At 40.9% G+C, this 13622-nt stretch overlaps 2 protein-coding genes across 5 annotated transcripts in view; one reads left to right on the top strand and one right to left on the bottom strand.

Annotated features, from left to right (window-relative positions):
• The window catches only part of MCPH1 (microcephalin 1), a 245463-nt gene that overhangs the window by 81044 nt on the left and 150797 nt on the right, over window positions 1–13622 (bottom strand). The gene's annotated exons all lie outside the window — the stretch shown is intronic.
• Window positions 1830–13622, top strand: part of ANGPT2 (angiopoietin 2) — a 64987-nt gene continuing 53194 nt past the window's right edge. For all 3 annotated transcript variants that reach the window (XM_012457372.2, XM_012457373.2, XM_012457374.3), the window contains exon 1: window positions 1830–2698. In XM_012457372.2, coding sequence (XP_012312795.1) covers window positions 2411–2698 — 288 coding nt within the window. In that variant the 5' untranslated portion in view covers window positions 1830–2410. The remainder of the gene's footprint in view (window positions 2699–13622) is intronic.

The following is a 13622-nucleotide window of genomic DNA, read 5'->3' on the forward strand; positions in this document are numbered from 1 at the left end:
ATTTAAAAAATTGCACCCTATGCTACTGCTTCACAATGAGAGAATAGCACAGTTACACTAATGGATGGTGGAAGAACTGATTTCCATCTAACGGAACATGCCTACAAAAGAAAGGGAACTAATACTCCCAAACATACAATTATATCTTAATCCTAAAAACCCTACAGAGAAAAAATGATCTCCATTTTATGAGTAGGGAGACCGAGGCTTAGAGAATTTCAGCATCTGACGTAGGTCACACAGAAGCAGGGTTCTAACACAGGTCTCCTCTTTAAGGGCTATATGCTTTCCCAGGTAGGGCACTGTCTGGATGCGTATATCATCTTTAACTGGCTCCCTTAGTGGAAACCATGTCCAGAACCTTGGTAGAATCACACTACCTCTTCTACTAATGGGGCCCTTCCCAGCACATGTTCCAGCTTTTCTGTGCGACAGAACCCTTTGGTTGCCTGGTGAAACGTATGAACATCTTCTCAAAAGATGACACGTGCTACTTTATTCAAATATTCAGTAAACAGACCTAGGGATGGGTTTAATAAAAACATAGTTCTAAGTACAAGTGACAGCAAATAAAAATAGCTGACTTCTATTGATGAGAAAGTCATGGATATTGACACTGTTGTTTGTTAACTACTCGTTGATAAGGGAAAGGCTGTCTTTCAGTTAGAGCAAAGATCTTTCGTAGGTAGATGTGGTCTGCCAAGTGAGGGCAGCAGATATTCAGTACTCACTGGGAATAATAAACCTGGTACACTGAGAGCTAAACAGACCACAACACAGGCAGGGGGCTTTTTCCCTATGTACACTTGGGCTGGTGAGTTAACATATTGCTAACCTCTGAAATATTAAGTTTTAGTTGTTAAAGGAAGTGACTCGTAGGACTTACAGAGCTACACGATTGAAGTAGAAAAATATTGTGAGTGTACCCCCTGAAACGCACAGATAAGGACGTTAGAGCTTAATTAAAAAGGGGAAGTGACTTGCCCAGATCTAATACCAAGGGGGACTAATGTAATTGATAATGTGTTACAAAATGCTGAGATGTCAACAAATCCCGATACAATAAAAAAGTTTGTGGGCCAGATGAGGGGGCTTATGCTTGTAATCCCAGCACATTGGGAGGCTGAGGAGGGCAGATCACAAAGTCAGAAGTTTGAGACCAGCCTGACCAACATGGTGAAACCCTATCTCTACTAAAAATACAAAAATTAGCCAGGCCTGGTGGCATATGCCTGTAGTCCCAGCTATTCAGGAGGCTAAGGCAGGAGAATTGCTTGACCCCGGAGGTAGAGGTTGCAGTGAGCCAAGATCGCACCACTGCACTCCAGCCTGGGCAACAGAGTGAGACTCTGTCTCAAAAAAAAAAAAAAAGAAAAGAAAAAAGAAGTTTGAGTTCCTCTTTCACTTAAATTCTACTTTCTCTATTGTAATGTAATGAACTTAATCAGTACAGTGTATTTTTAGTGTGAATATCCAAGTGGATTTTTCTTGAAGAATAAACGTCAGAGCTCAGAAACTAAAGTTTCTAACATGACTTAATAACAGAAGATCTTCCTCTCTAACTGTTTTGAAATGAAAGTCTTTTGTAACTTTGCCAATGGTTCAAGAATCAACTAATATCAATGAATCTATTTTTCCCTCTGGAAAGGCACAAGTTTACAGGAGCCAAACTTCTTCCTCTTTATTTGTAATAACAAAAATGAACCGAAGCCCTGTAGTATTTTTATTCCTCAAGGAAAAAACAGGAACTTTCATTGTGCTTTAACATTAAAGTTATTACCTCAGATATTTTGCCAGCTTAGCACGGTGAAATCAGTTTCAGACAAAAGAGATCAACTGCTCTCTCTAGGAAATACTTAATTAGGGTGGTGACTAGGAATGCCCAGGGGTCCTGTAACAATCGGTTTTTCCCGGAGGATTTCTGCAGCATGCGGTCCTGTTGGATGGCAGGCATTCTGCTCCGATTTTTCCTGTTGCCTGGCTAGTGACCCCCTACAGGAAGATAGCAGATCAGCCAGGAGGGCGGAGCAGCCCACTACACATGTCTGGCTGCTCTTATCAACTTATCATATAAGGAAAGGAAAGTGATTGATTCGGATACTGACACTGTAGGATCTGGGGAGAGAGAAACAAAGGACCGCGAAAGCTGCTCTGTAGAAGCTGGCACAGCCCTCCCAAGCGAGCAGGACCGTTCTTCCCACTGCAATCTGACAGTTTACTGCATGCCTGGAGAGAACACAGCACTCAAAACCAAGTTTGCTACTGGAAAAAGAGGCAAGAGAAGACTTTCATTGACGGACCCAGCCATGGCAACACAGTAGCCCTGCGTTTCCGACGGCAGCAGCTCAGGACTCTGGACGTGTGTGTGCCTTCAAGTTTGCTGAGCTGCTGGTTTATTCCTGAAGAAAGAATGTGGCAGATTGTTTTCTTTACTCTGAGCTGTGATCTTGTCTTGGCCGCAGCCTATAACAACTTTCGGAAGAGCATGGACAGCATAGGAAAGAAGCAGTATCAGGTTCAGCACGGGTCCTGCAGCTACACTTTCCTCCTGCCCGAGATGGACAACTGCCGTTCTTCCTCCAGCCCCTACGTGTCCAATGCTGTGCAGAGGGACGCACCACTGGAATACGATGACTCGGTGCAGAGGCTGCAACTGCTGGAGAACATCATGGAAAACAACACTCAGTGGCTAATGAAGGTAGGAAAACCGTCCATCTGTCTTTGCGAACAATCCGTGCTATTAAGATCAGCTTGGCAGCAGCTCTGGTTTTAACAACCAAAAAAAAAAAAAAAGGAGGGGATTAAGAGGATTAGAGCTGGAGAGCAGGTTGCGGGTACCCTAAGATGAAAGATCGTTTTTCTTTTATTCTATCCCAGGGTGTGTGGGTAGTCCTGGGGTGAAAATAATTATTTGGAAAGAACGCCAGGGTCAATACAGAAAATCCTTAAAGTTGCAAATCTTTACTAACAAAGTAGAGGAAATACACTCCTGCACAACTTGTGTGCTGTTCTGTTTGTTTACATCGCTGAAGCTCGGTAAGACCCATCACCAGGGAGGTGCTCAGCTGACTGCAGGCGAGTGAGGGAAGGCTGTGAGCCACAGCAGCCCGCGAGCCAGGAAGACCGTGACAACCCTGCTGATGACCGGGACATAACGGATGGAGTAAAGTGCTTTACCAATTTCCTGAATTTATTTACTAAAGTAGGTTGTGACTCTTGGTAAACGAGAGGAAATTAAATAAAGCAGACCTCATTTGCTCAGATTCTCAGGGCTCTACGGCTAAGGGCTTGCCGTCTGTAAACAGGGGCAGTTTTCCCAAGTGTCCGGAAAGTATTCAGCACCGCAGCCCCGGCAGTTCCAGCCACCCGTGTGGAATGCTTCCCCACGTGGGACGGTTATGTTCAAGTCATGCCACGGCAGGACGGTCTGACAGTTTGTTCTTGTTCTTGGGGTGATTCCACTGTTTCACAGATGATCCCGCTGCTTCCTAGGCTTTTCATGAAGACGTAACCAGAATAGGATATTGAAAGCTTTTTCTTTCACAGATAATTTTTTTCACGTGTAAACATAGGAGCGATTTATACAAAACCATTGAAAAGCCAAATGACCCTGGAATTTTCTTTATATGGACTACCTATATTCTAAAGGAAGTTTAAACAAAATGCATAAATTAATCGTTAAGTGGCATGCTGATGCCATGACATCACAATGCTTACATGGCAAGGGATGTGATTATTTAAAACTACATAAAGTCTTTTAAAAGTTGGTGAGCCTCATTCAATACGTTACCCTAGAAAAGCATAATTATTTTGTCACTCTTTCATTTCACCATCAGCTTTTTGTTAGGACACCTTATCTGAATCTCAGAATGGATCTTGGACCCTATTCTGTGCTTCTCATTACCCCCCTAACTTCAGAGAGGAAACGGCTGAGTTATTATGTGAGCCATGAGCCTAAATGAATGAATGTGAATGAATGTTCCCAGCACCACTGTAACTGTGTCAAGAGGAGTCATTTAAAACAACAAAAATGTACCCAACTGACCTATCAAATGTATATTCATGTCATCTAAAACTCACCAGCAATGTCTTTTTAAGCTCCTGGCTAAGTGCTTCAGTAAGTTTCTCTCCTTTCCCGGGTCACTGTGGTGTGCTTTTAAACATCTCCGAAAATTCATAGCTGCGTAAGTAACTATGCTAAGCTTAGAAAGTATGCAACAACGCAGGCTGGAATGTGTGGAAGGCAAACTATATCCTAAATACCTGCTTAACGTGAACTTCCTATTTCTTTGTAAATGGTGACGTTTAATAGCTTTCCCACATCAGCCGTGGTTGCAGAGTCACTGTGAGGGATGAAAGACGCATTGCAGTAAATCTGAGCAAGTCATCTCCTATAATAAAGAGCCATGAAACAGAAAAGAATGCTTTGCCAAACGCAAGGCTGGTCAAGTGTATTTGCTTAATTAAGCTTACATTAGGTATACCTGAAACTCCATAAGCAAAGCTCATATTTCTTTCTTAGGTAAACTACCCCTTCTCTTGGGTCTTTGAGATAGCATTTAAAGACAGAAAAAGACAAGGAATTCTATGTTAGGTGACCCAAATTCCTTCCTTTCCAGGTTCACTTAGTCAATATTTGAACAGTAGCAGCACAATGGTATTTCAAAAGTCCGTCTTCGGCTCTCTAGCTAAATACCGTTTCACCAAGAGTGACTCAATGTTTATCTTTTCACCGGCTCCACACCTCCTCTCCCGGCCTAGCTCAGCAACGTGCGCCTGAGAAAGGCAGACTGCGCTCTCACTCGGTTTACAGGCTTCTGGCTTGGGAATGAAAGCAAAAAGGCAAAGATGAAACCCACTTCAAGTGATTAAATGTAACCTCTCCGTTTGTTTTTCGCCTCTGTGTTTTGTCACCTGTGATAATAAACACTGATTTTCTCATGAGGAAGAAAATAATATATAAAAGGGAATAATAGATAAACCGCACAGTTAAAGGGTCACCGTTACAACCTAACACCCACTGATTTGATTAGCACACAAAGCAGCAGCACAATTCTGAGTTTTTCACTGTTTTATATACTTCCTTTTGAGCTATTTTTTTTTTTTTTTGAAAAAATGTTTCCATATCTCCTTTCTCTCCTGGATCAGCACTAAAAATGAAAGACTGAAAAACAACCCACTACAAAATCTGTATACTGTTAGTAAATTGAAACACTTGTCAGGAAGGAAATTAAGACCAAGCTTCTGGTTCATTTTAGGACAAATAAATAGTAGTTCAACCTCTGAGTGGTCAGCATAGCCAAAGGAGCTTAGACTGAGAGAAAGCAGGTTTCAAATCATCAAAAGGTCCCACGTTGCCCCTTTAATCTGTCCGGCAAAGGAAGCGTCAGGCTTCTGAATGAACTCAGGAAGATGAATGGAACAATACAGGACAGCTCACTTGCTGTGTAGTAGTTAAACAAGGATAAGATAAATTCATGTTCGCTAGCACACCAAACACACTGCAATGGCCCAAAGACCAATCATGCCACTTCTCTCCTGCTAATCCTGCAAATAGTCTGAACCTGTGCCCTGGTGATATTAAGCACACTCTATAAAAACTCACAAATAATTTAGCAAAATGGATTGTATTTTTCTAGGAGACCAAAGGGATTTTTTTCTTGATAAGAGGAAATATGGAAAGGAAATAACTATTTCACACGGATGAATGCCTCATACGTACAACAACTGCAAAGTCTACAGACACTTTAAAACAGAATGATTTGGAAAACAAAGTTGATCCCTATTACAGATGCAAACATTTCCTCTGCCATCTTTTTCTTTAAACGACACAAGAACAGAGTGGAAACTGTAAATGTGAATTGCAACTCTTTTCTTTCTTTAAAAGCAGTAACAATGGATCTTTTTCGTAAGATATTAGAGCTACTAGTCATGAATCAATGCATAGGAAACCAGGCAGTTATGCTCTTCAGACACAACTGCTGTCACTGTGAGAAACAGATGGTGAGAGGCTCATAGAGAAACCCAGCTCACTAGCCCCACCCTGCCCTTGCTAGGGACTGTGTGTGTGTGTGTGTGTGTGTGTGTGTGTCTGTGTGTTGCCATCTGTGGCTACAAAACACTCCTTAGCTGTATATTAAAACAACAACAACAATAAAACCCAGGGCTTCGTTTATAAGAGGAAAGAAAAAATCTCATCCCTCTCGCAGCCACTGGTCTGCAGTAGCGGAAGACAAGAAGCATGACTGTATCCATTGGCTACATCCTGGGTGGTGAAATATTGTGCTTAGTGTTAGAAACAAATTTTGTGCATCCAGATAAACTGATTAAACCCTCTCTTTAAGATTGCTGGAAAAAAATTGTTATTATTCATTATATATTAGTATTATTTTATAGTAAGGAATGAAGAAGAGACAGTTTCACTATGGTAGGAGAGGTGCAATATATTTAAGTTTGGAAAATACAAATATAGTTTACTATATCTCTTATGCAGTATGTCTATACATAGTACAATATGCGCCTATACAGCATATAAATGTTTACTATGTATGGATTATATATTATATATACACCATGTGTTTTCTATGGCTAAGTAGTCTTTGTTTATTAAATGGAGTTGTCTGACATACTGGATTAACTATTTAGATATCACACTATGGGGAGATCATTTGCTTGCAGAGTCTAGAAGTAGGAAATGGATTTCCATAATCTTACATTCTATTTAGATACTAGATAATCCACACTGTCTGAATATCGAAGTCTGAAAGTCTTTTCATTTTAACCAATGTGGCTCTTTACAGTTGTCAAACAGGTTGTAATCCACAAGTTTATTTGTAAGCCAGTTATCGTAAATGGAACTTGAGAAAGATAATGGTCTTATCAGTGGTGATCAGATGCTCAGGCTGGTCCACGGTGCTTATTTTAATCCATAAAATAACTAAAATTTTGCATATTTAAAATTGAAAAACAAGAGTTCAAATCAACCCTACCATGATGGAAGCAATTTAAAAAACAAAACAAAAATATTATGAAAGTAAGATATGGGCAAGGTTAAAAAAAATAAGTCAGGCTATTAAAATGGTAGAAATGGGAAGCAGATTCTCCTTCCCCAGTCTCCCATCCCTTTCTTGGAGATGAGCACTCAGAGATTTGTACCAGCCCTTTATTTAAAGTGCCAAATTTAATATGAAATGTACAGCTTTCCCTTTTTTTAAAACACAAACAGTGGCATTATAGCATAATCAAGATCCTTTCCAGGCCACAAATGACATGACAAGAGGTTGGAGGGAAGATTATATTTAGGAACAAAGAGCAAAATTTGCAAGTTTGAGGTAAAGGAATATATGGACTAAAAGTGTGTGTGGGGGGTGGGAGGGGAGAGACAGAGACACCATCTGTGAGGGGGTCAGTCAAAATTAGGACGTAGGTAGGACGTGGCCCAGCTGTTTTGACAGGGAAGAAAGGAGGTGGTTTATATCTTTCCATATCTGGCCACGAAATGACAGCAGGGCCTGGACAGCTTTGTGTATTTCCTGAGTTGAGATTGAGAGGATGCATTCAATGAATCAGGAACACAGACAGACTGTTTTCCAATTAGCTGTTCACAATTTGCAGGATGTTTACGGTACTTAATGACAAGTCGGCAGGCAAACCAATTCTCTCTTTCTCTGTATATGTGTGTGTGTGTGTACACATTTATGTCATATTAAATATATAAAATATACATGTGTTCTATAGGATAGCCCTTTAAGATTGGTTTCATTTGGCAACTGGTAAGGTCGACCCTAATTAAACAGGGCCTGCCTAGACAGCCAGCACCTATTCTCTTTTCACTACATCCTCCTTTGACTTGAAGGAACCTAACAATGAGAATTTTCTCTTACATTATTCTAGAATTATTCGGACATAAAAACAGCCACTCAACTTTGCAGCCACGCCGTCCATCACTAAGGTAGCAATAATAACATCCTAATGGGATAGCTCTGAATCACTTTAAAGCACTGTCCACACCTCACCTCATTTTGCCCCAGGAATATCTCTAGCACACAGGTGTGGTAGGTATGGTAGATGCAAGCCTGTATGTTTTTTTAAGTCCCTTATAAACACGGGTCATACTAACACCATGTCCTCTGCAGTTTAGCAGCCTTGTATGGATTGCCCAGCGGTAAAGCAAACACGGGAAAGCACGCATATCCCCTCCTCTGACAAAAGCAGAACTTTCCATGGGGCTGAAAAGGCTGAGGAAACTGCTGAGAGGAGTGTGAATGAATACAAATTTGGGCAGAAGTGCATTATTTCTCAGTTCATTAGCGTAAGTGAGTGAACACCCCACGACCCCTTCCACCCCTCCTGGGGGGTTTCTAGTTCTGGGCAGGAGCCATGAAAGTTTGTTTATTTGTTCGAAAAATATTTATTGAGGGTCTACACATGTCCAGGCAGTGTTGTTTCTAGGTTCCTGGAAGAAGTCAGGCATGGCAGCTCGCACTGTAATCCTAGAGCTTTGGGAGGCCGAGATGGGAGGACACTTTGAGGCCAGGAGTTCAAGACCAGCCTGGTCAATAGAGTGAGACCCCATTTCTACCAGGTCACACAGCTGTGGTCCCAGCTACTTGGGAGGCTCAGGTGGGAGGACTGCCTGTGCCCAGGCGGTCGAGGCTGCAGTGAACTATGATTGCACCATTGCACTCCAGCCTAGGCAACAAAGTGAGACCCTGTCTCTAAAAAAAAAAATAAATAAAAATAAAAAGACAATGCCCAAGAGTCTTGCCCTGGGGGATATTGCACTATGGTCAGAATGTGCAGTGCAGCAGCAGCTGGTATGCGCTGCACAGGAGGATAAATGAATGAAAGGAGAAATTAACCACAGCGCAAGGGAGTCAGGAGTGTAAAGGACTATGGGGTGGGGATGTTGTGAGGTCCTTGGTCACTACACAGAAACCTTTTATATAAGGAAAATCAATCAGAACTATTTCTGAGCAGTTCTTATTCCTATTACTCAAGTAATAAATGGATATTGCAGAAAATAGAGAATATACAAAGAATGACATAACTATTAGGCATAATTATAAGATTCTGAAATAACCATTCTTAATTTAATGCCTATGTGTATGTAAAAAACACCATATATATATATATGCAGTACTTATTATATAGTACTGTAGATATATAGTACTTATAAAGTATGTATATATGTAATCTACAGTAGTTATTATATGGTACATATTTTAAATTACCTCTCTAATGATTTGTTTGTATTAAAAAAATAAAAAATAAAAAAGTAAGCCTGAGAAGCTAAGTAACTGGTTGACACCGCTGGTTAGTCTTGGCAGCAATTCTCACCTGCTGGGACTCCCATCTTTAGACAAGTGCAGGGCACCCCTAGGCCAGCATCAGGACCTGAAACACCAGGTCCCTGCAGCAGACTTGGCAGATTCTGGCTGCTGAAAGCACAGCTTTGTTCTCAGCTGTAGACAGGTGAGATGCCAGCCCTCCCTTCTATGTGAGAATGGTGCTGAAGTCGAAGCTGCTAAGAAAATAAACAAAAACGAGCAACTGGGAATAACTTGTTTGTAAAGGAACAACATGAAATTCTACCGTGTAATAGAGTTGGTGCAACTGGTAGAATTGTTACAACCATTTAATAGTTCAGAAGACTGAAAACAAATTTATGTGGCCAGGTGTAGTGGCTCATGCCTGTAATGCCAGCATTTTGGTAGGCCGAGGCAGGTAGATTGCTTGAGCTCAGGAGTTCAAGACCAGCCTGGCCAACATGATAAAATCCAATCTCTACCAAAAAAATACAAAAATCACCCACGCATGGTGGTGCATGCCTATAGTTCCAGCTACTCAGGAGGGTGAGATGAGAGGATCATTTGAACCCAGGAGGTGGAGGCTGCAGTGAGCCGGGATGGCACCATTGTACGCCAGCTTGGGTGACACAGTGAGACCCTGTCTCAAAGAAAAAAAAAAAACCCTAAAAAAGAACAAGACAAAGAAACCCGAAAAATTATATTATAACCAAGAGGAAGTATTCTTACAAACCATACATGTAGTCACAGTCCTGTTCTGAAAGTTGACAGGGTGAAATGCTGGATTCCACAGTACACCACTTGAAAGGCAGGCCAAAGAAATTCAGTCTCAGGGAAGTTCCATGTAGCCCTCTCTTCCCACTATTAGAGTTTAAAAACTATTTGAGTGTTATTGTCCATGTAACATTCTACAGATGGGATCACCAAAAATGGCCTGGCACTTGCATTACGTTAATGCTTAAAAAGAAAATGATGTAAAGTTGAATGATTTGATGTAAATAAAAACAGTAAAAAAAAAAAATTCAAGGGTAGTGATTTAGAATAACAGTTTGAAGCATTTGTCGGGATTAAAATGACTGGTTTTTGTGTGGTTTAAAAATAAGGGAAGGAACTCTAACCACCACTGCCTGGACTGTAGGTCAGGTGTGCCAGCTGACTGTCTTTAATATTTAATTAGATAGTTCTCCATGAAATCACCTTTCTTTTCTGTCCTAATCCTTCCTTGCACCAGTTGACAAAAGATGTGAAACCTGTTAAGAAACTCCTGAGAACTGGACCTAAGCCTTTTACCAGAGCCCCTCCTGCCACCAGCTAAAACCTTTCTCTTTGCAATTCATCTAGAACCTCATTGAAACCCGGGGACTCTCCGGATCCCCGAGAGTGCTCCTCTGATGGTAATTACTTTCCCTCAAATCAGACTGGTTCTCCTTCTGAGCAACCTTTCATATGTCTGTGAATTATTTTTTGGAATCTTTACATTAACCTGACAACTTACCATCACAAAATATTGAGTCGATATTTAATATTTTAAAAATCAGCAGCCAAATTAAAAATATACATAAAAATTGCTACTTGTCATTTAACAATATGTAATTTTATCATTTTTTTATGGACAATGGAGATTTTTAAGGAGATGAGATACTAAGATATAGAAGTCTTGGGAAGTGGATTATTTTATCATGTTGATGAAGTTTCATAGAGAATGAATCCTTTTCTGTGGGCTGATTAATTATAATCAAAACTGGCTTTTAGGGGTGAGAACACGAACAAAATCTTAAAAGGAAGCAAGCATCCAGCCTTTCCTTCTCTTTCTCTCTCTCTCTCTCCATCTCTCTCGCTTCTTAAAATCCAGCTCTTGCAGGGTCTATTTCTCAAATCTGTCACATTTAGTCCAGACCAACTGAGCATGTGTCACAATGACTCCCATGTTACCACTCTTGTTAACTCGAGGTTGGCCATCCAAGTGGCTTAATCTGGTGTTTACCTGGTGATAAGACTACTATTAGTCTAATACCGGTCTTATCACAAGGCTACTGGACACCACCCATATCTCCCTGTCTGAAGGACTCAGTATTTCAGGACATACATTAGCATCTTCACTATGACTGTTCTGGCAAATTCCAGGGAAGAAGGTTAAACTTGAATTGTGGGCTCACCTCTATTTGTCACTAATGGTATCCAAGTGGACATGCTACATATGGATTTCTATTTTGTCTGCCCAAAGCATATCTTAGCAGTTATATTCAACAGCAAAAGGGAAAATACGCCATGAAGTTGTCTTATTTGTAAATCCACAGCCAGAGGCCATCCTCGGTATGAGTGGCTGAATCACATGGGATGTTATAAGGACCGTCTAACATTCGCTTTTCTGTTCAAGACGTGCCAAAAGGGAGCAGGGAAACTGCCAGTTCCCCTCTGCCTGAGGGGCCTCGGAGGCCCCAAGATCACCAACCAGAAAGAAAAAGAAGAGGTTAAAAAAAAAATTGAGACTATTTCAGGGATTTTGTTTCTGGCCCAAGCCAGCCTCAGGAACTTAGCCAAACTCCAGCAAAGGGCTATGTTCGTGTTCTCCCGTAGTTTGAATGAAGGCATTCTGTACCAAAAGAAGAGGTATCTTGGACGTGATCAGATTCAAGGAAATCTAATTTTTTTTAAATGTTGACATGTGAAGTCAATGCGATTACTATTAGACCAGGACACCTTTGAAGTTATTTTCCGGGGTGCTGGTGTACTTTAACTATATAACCATCAGAAGACCCTAGTGAGAGCTGTCAAGGTTTACTGGTGCAATCTGAAACTACAGAATAACATTTTGTTGTTGCTTTATTTGTTCCTTTTTATAAGTAGTAAATGACTTTTTAAAAGATGATTTTTTTAGGTAGTTTTAGGTTCACAGCAACATCTAGAGAAAAGTACAGAGGCTTCCCACATCCCCCCTCCACAGCACACACACAGCCTCCCCTACGATCAACGTCCTACACTAGAGAGGGGCATTTGTTAAAACTGATGAATGTACATTCGCATCATTATCACCCACAGCCCGCAGTTTGCATCTGGTGCTGTACATTCTGTGGGTTTGGACAAATGTCTGAAGCCATGGGTCCACCACAGGAGCATGACACAGAGCAGCCTCACTGCCCTGAGCGTCCTCTGAGCTCTGCCTGCCAAGCCCTTCTTCCCCTTCACCCCTGGCAACCCCTGATCCTTTTTGCTGTCTTTAGTTTTCCCTTTTCCAGAGTGTCATAGGATTGGAATCATACAATATGTGGCCTTTTCAGATTGGCTTCTTTCACTTAGTAAGTGACTTTTAAAAATAAACAAAAGCAGGAATCACTGCAGAACAATTGTTTAGTGATGCCTTGCCTTAATTAACTGGCTGAAATAATCACTGCCTATCTTCAGAAACGGTACCAGTTTTCTTATCTACATCAGTGACCTTATAGGATTATTATGTGTTTCAAATAAGATGATGGATAGCAAAGGGTGTTGGAAACTGTAAGACACTATACAATTGCAGGAACTATAATTATAATTACTTTTAACAGGAACATCAGAAAGACACTTATCAAGATCTACACTACATCTCACATTAAAGGTTATAATTCCAGTCACTCTAATCAGGTTAAATGATCTAACTTCCATGCCTCCGAGTTATATACCTCAAAGCACATGTTCACTCTGTAAGGTAGTGAATTCCCTTTTGACACTGAAAAGGACCATCGCACATGTATAAAATGTCTGCATTCTGCACAATGCATGAATGCCTCTGTGCAAACGGCTCCAGGGCTGTCCATTGTGAAACACTGTCTTCTAAACACCCCCCACCCCCGCTGCCCACTATGTTCCTATCACGCATGCAGATACTGCCATGACTGCGTTAACATATCCACACTCCATCATCACGTGTAATTTCATCCCTTCAGGTTCAGTGTGAGTCGTAAGCAATGCTGCTTCTGCATGTTCTATTTCTATGGCAGAAGAAGGCAGAAACTAAAGGATTATTACGAGACAGCCCCAAACCACCTTCTAAGCAGGCATTTTGGGGTTAAGCAGTCAAGCCACATGTCTTAGTAGACAAGATTCAGAATTCCTAAGAGGTACCATTTCCTCTGATTTTCTCTGGGTTCCTGACAGCATTTTCTCTGTCATAATTTCTGGAATCAACAGATGATATCAATTCTTGGTTATTCACTGGATAGTTATAAACATTAGTCTGAAGATAGTTGAAGCATTAGAGTTTTATTAGACTATGTAGTCTTTGGAATCTCAAAAAATTATTACATACAGATGTAGCTTTAAAATTCCCTAAACAAA

Source organism: Aotus nancymaae, unplaced genomic scaffold (genome assembly GCF_030222135.1).
Source record: "Aotus nancymaae isolate 86718 unplaced genomic scaffold, 86718_ANA_hifiasm-v0.15.2.pri h1tg000090l, whole genome shotgun sequence".
In the NCBI taxonomy this organism is placed as follows: domain Eukaryota; kingdom Metazoa; phylum Chordata; class Mammalia; order Primates; family Aotidae; genus Aotus; species Aotus nancymaae.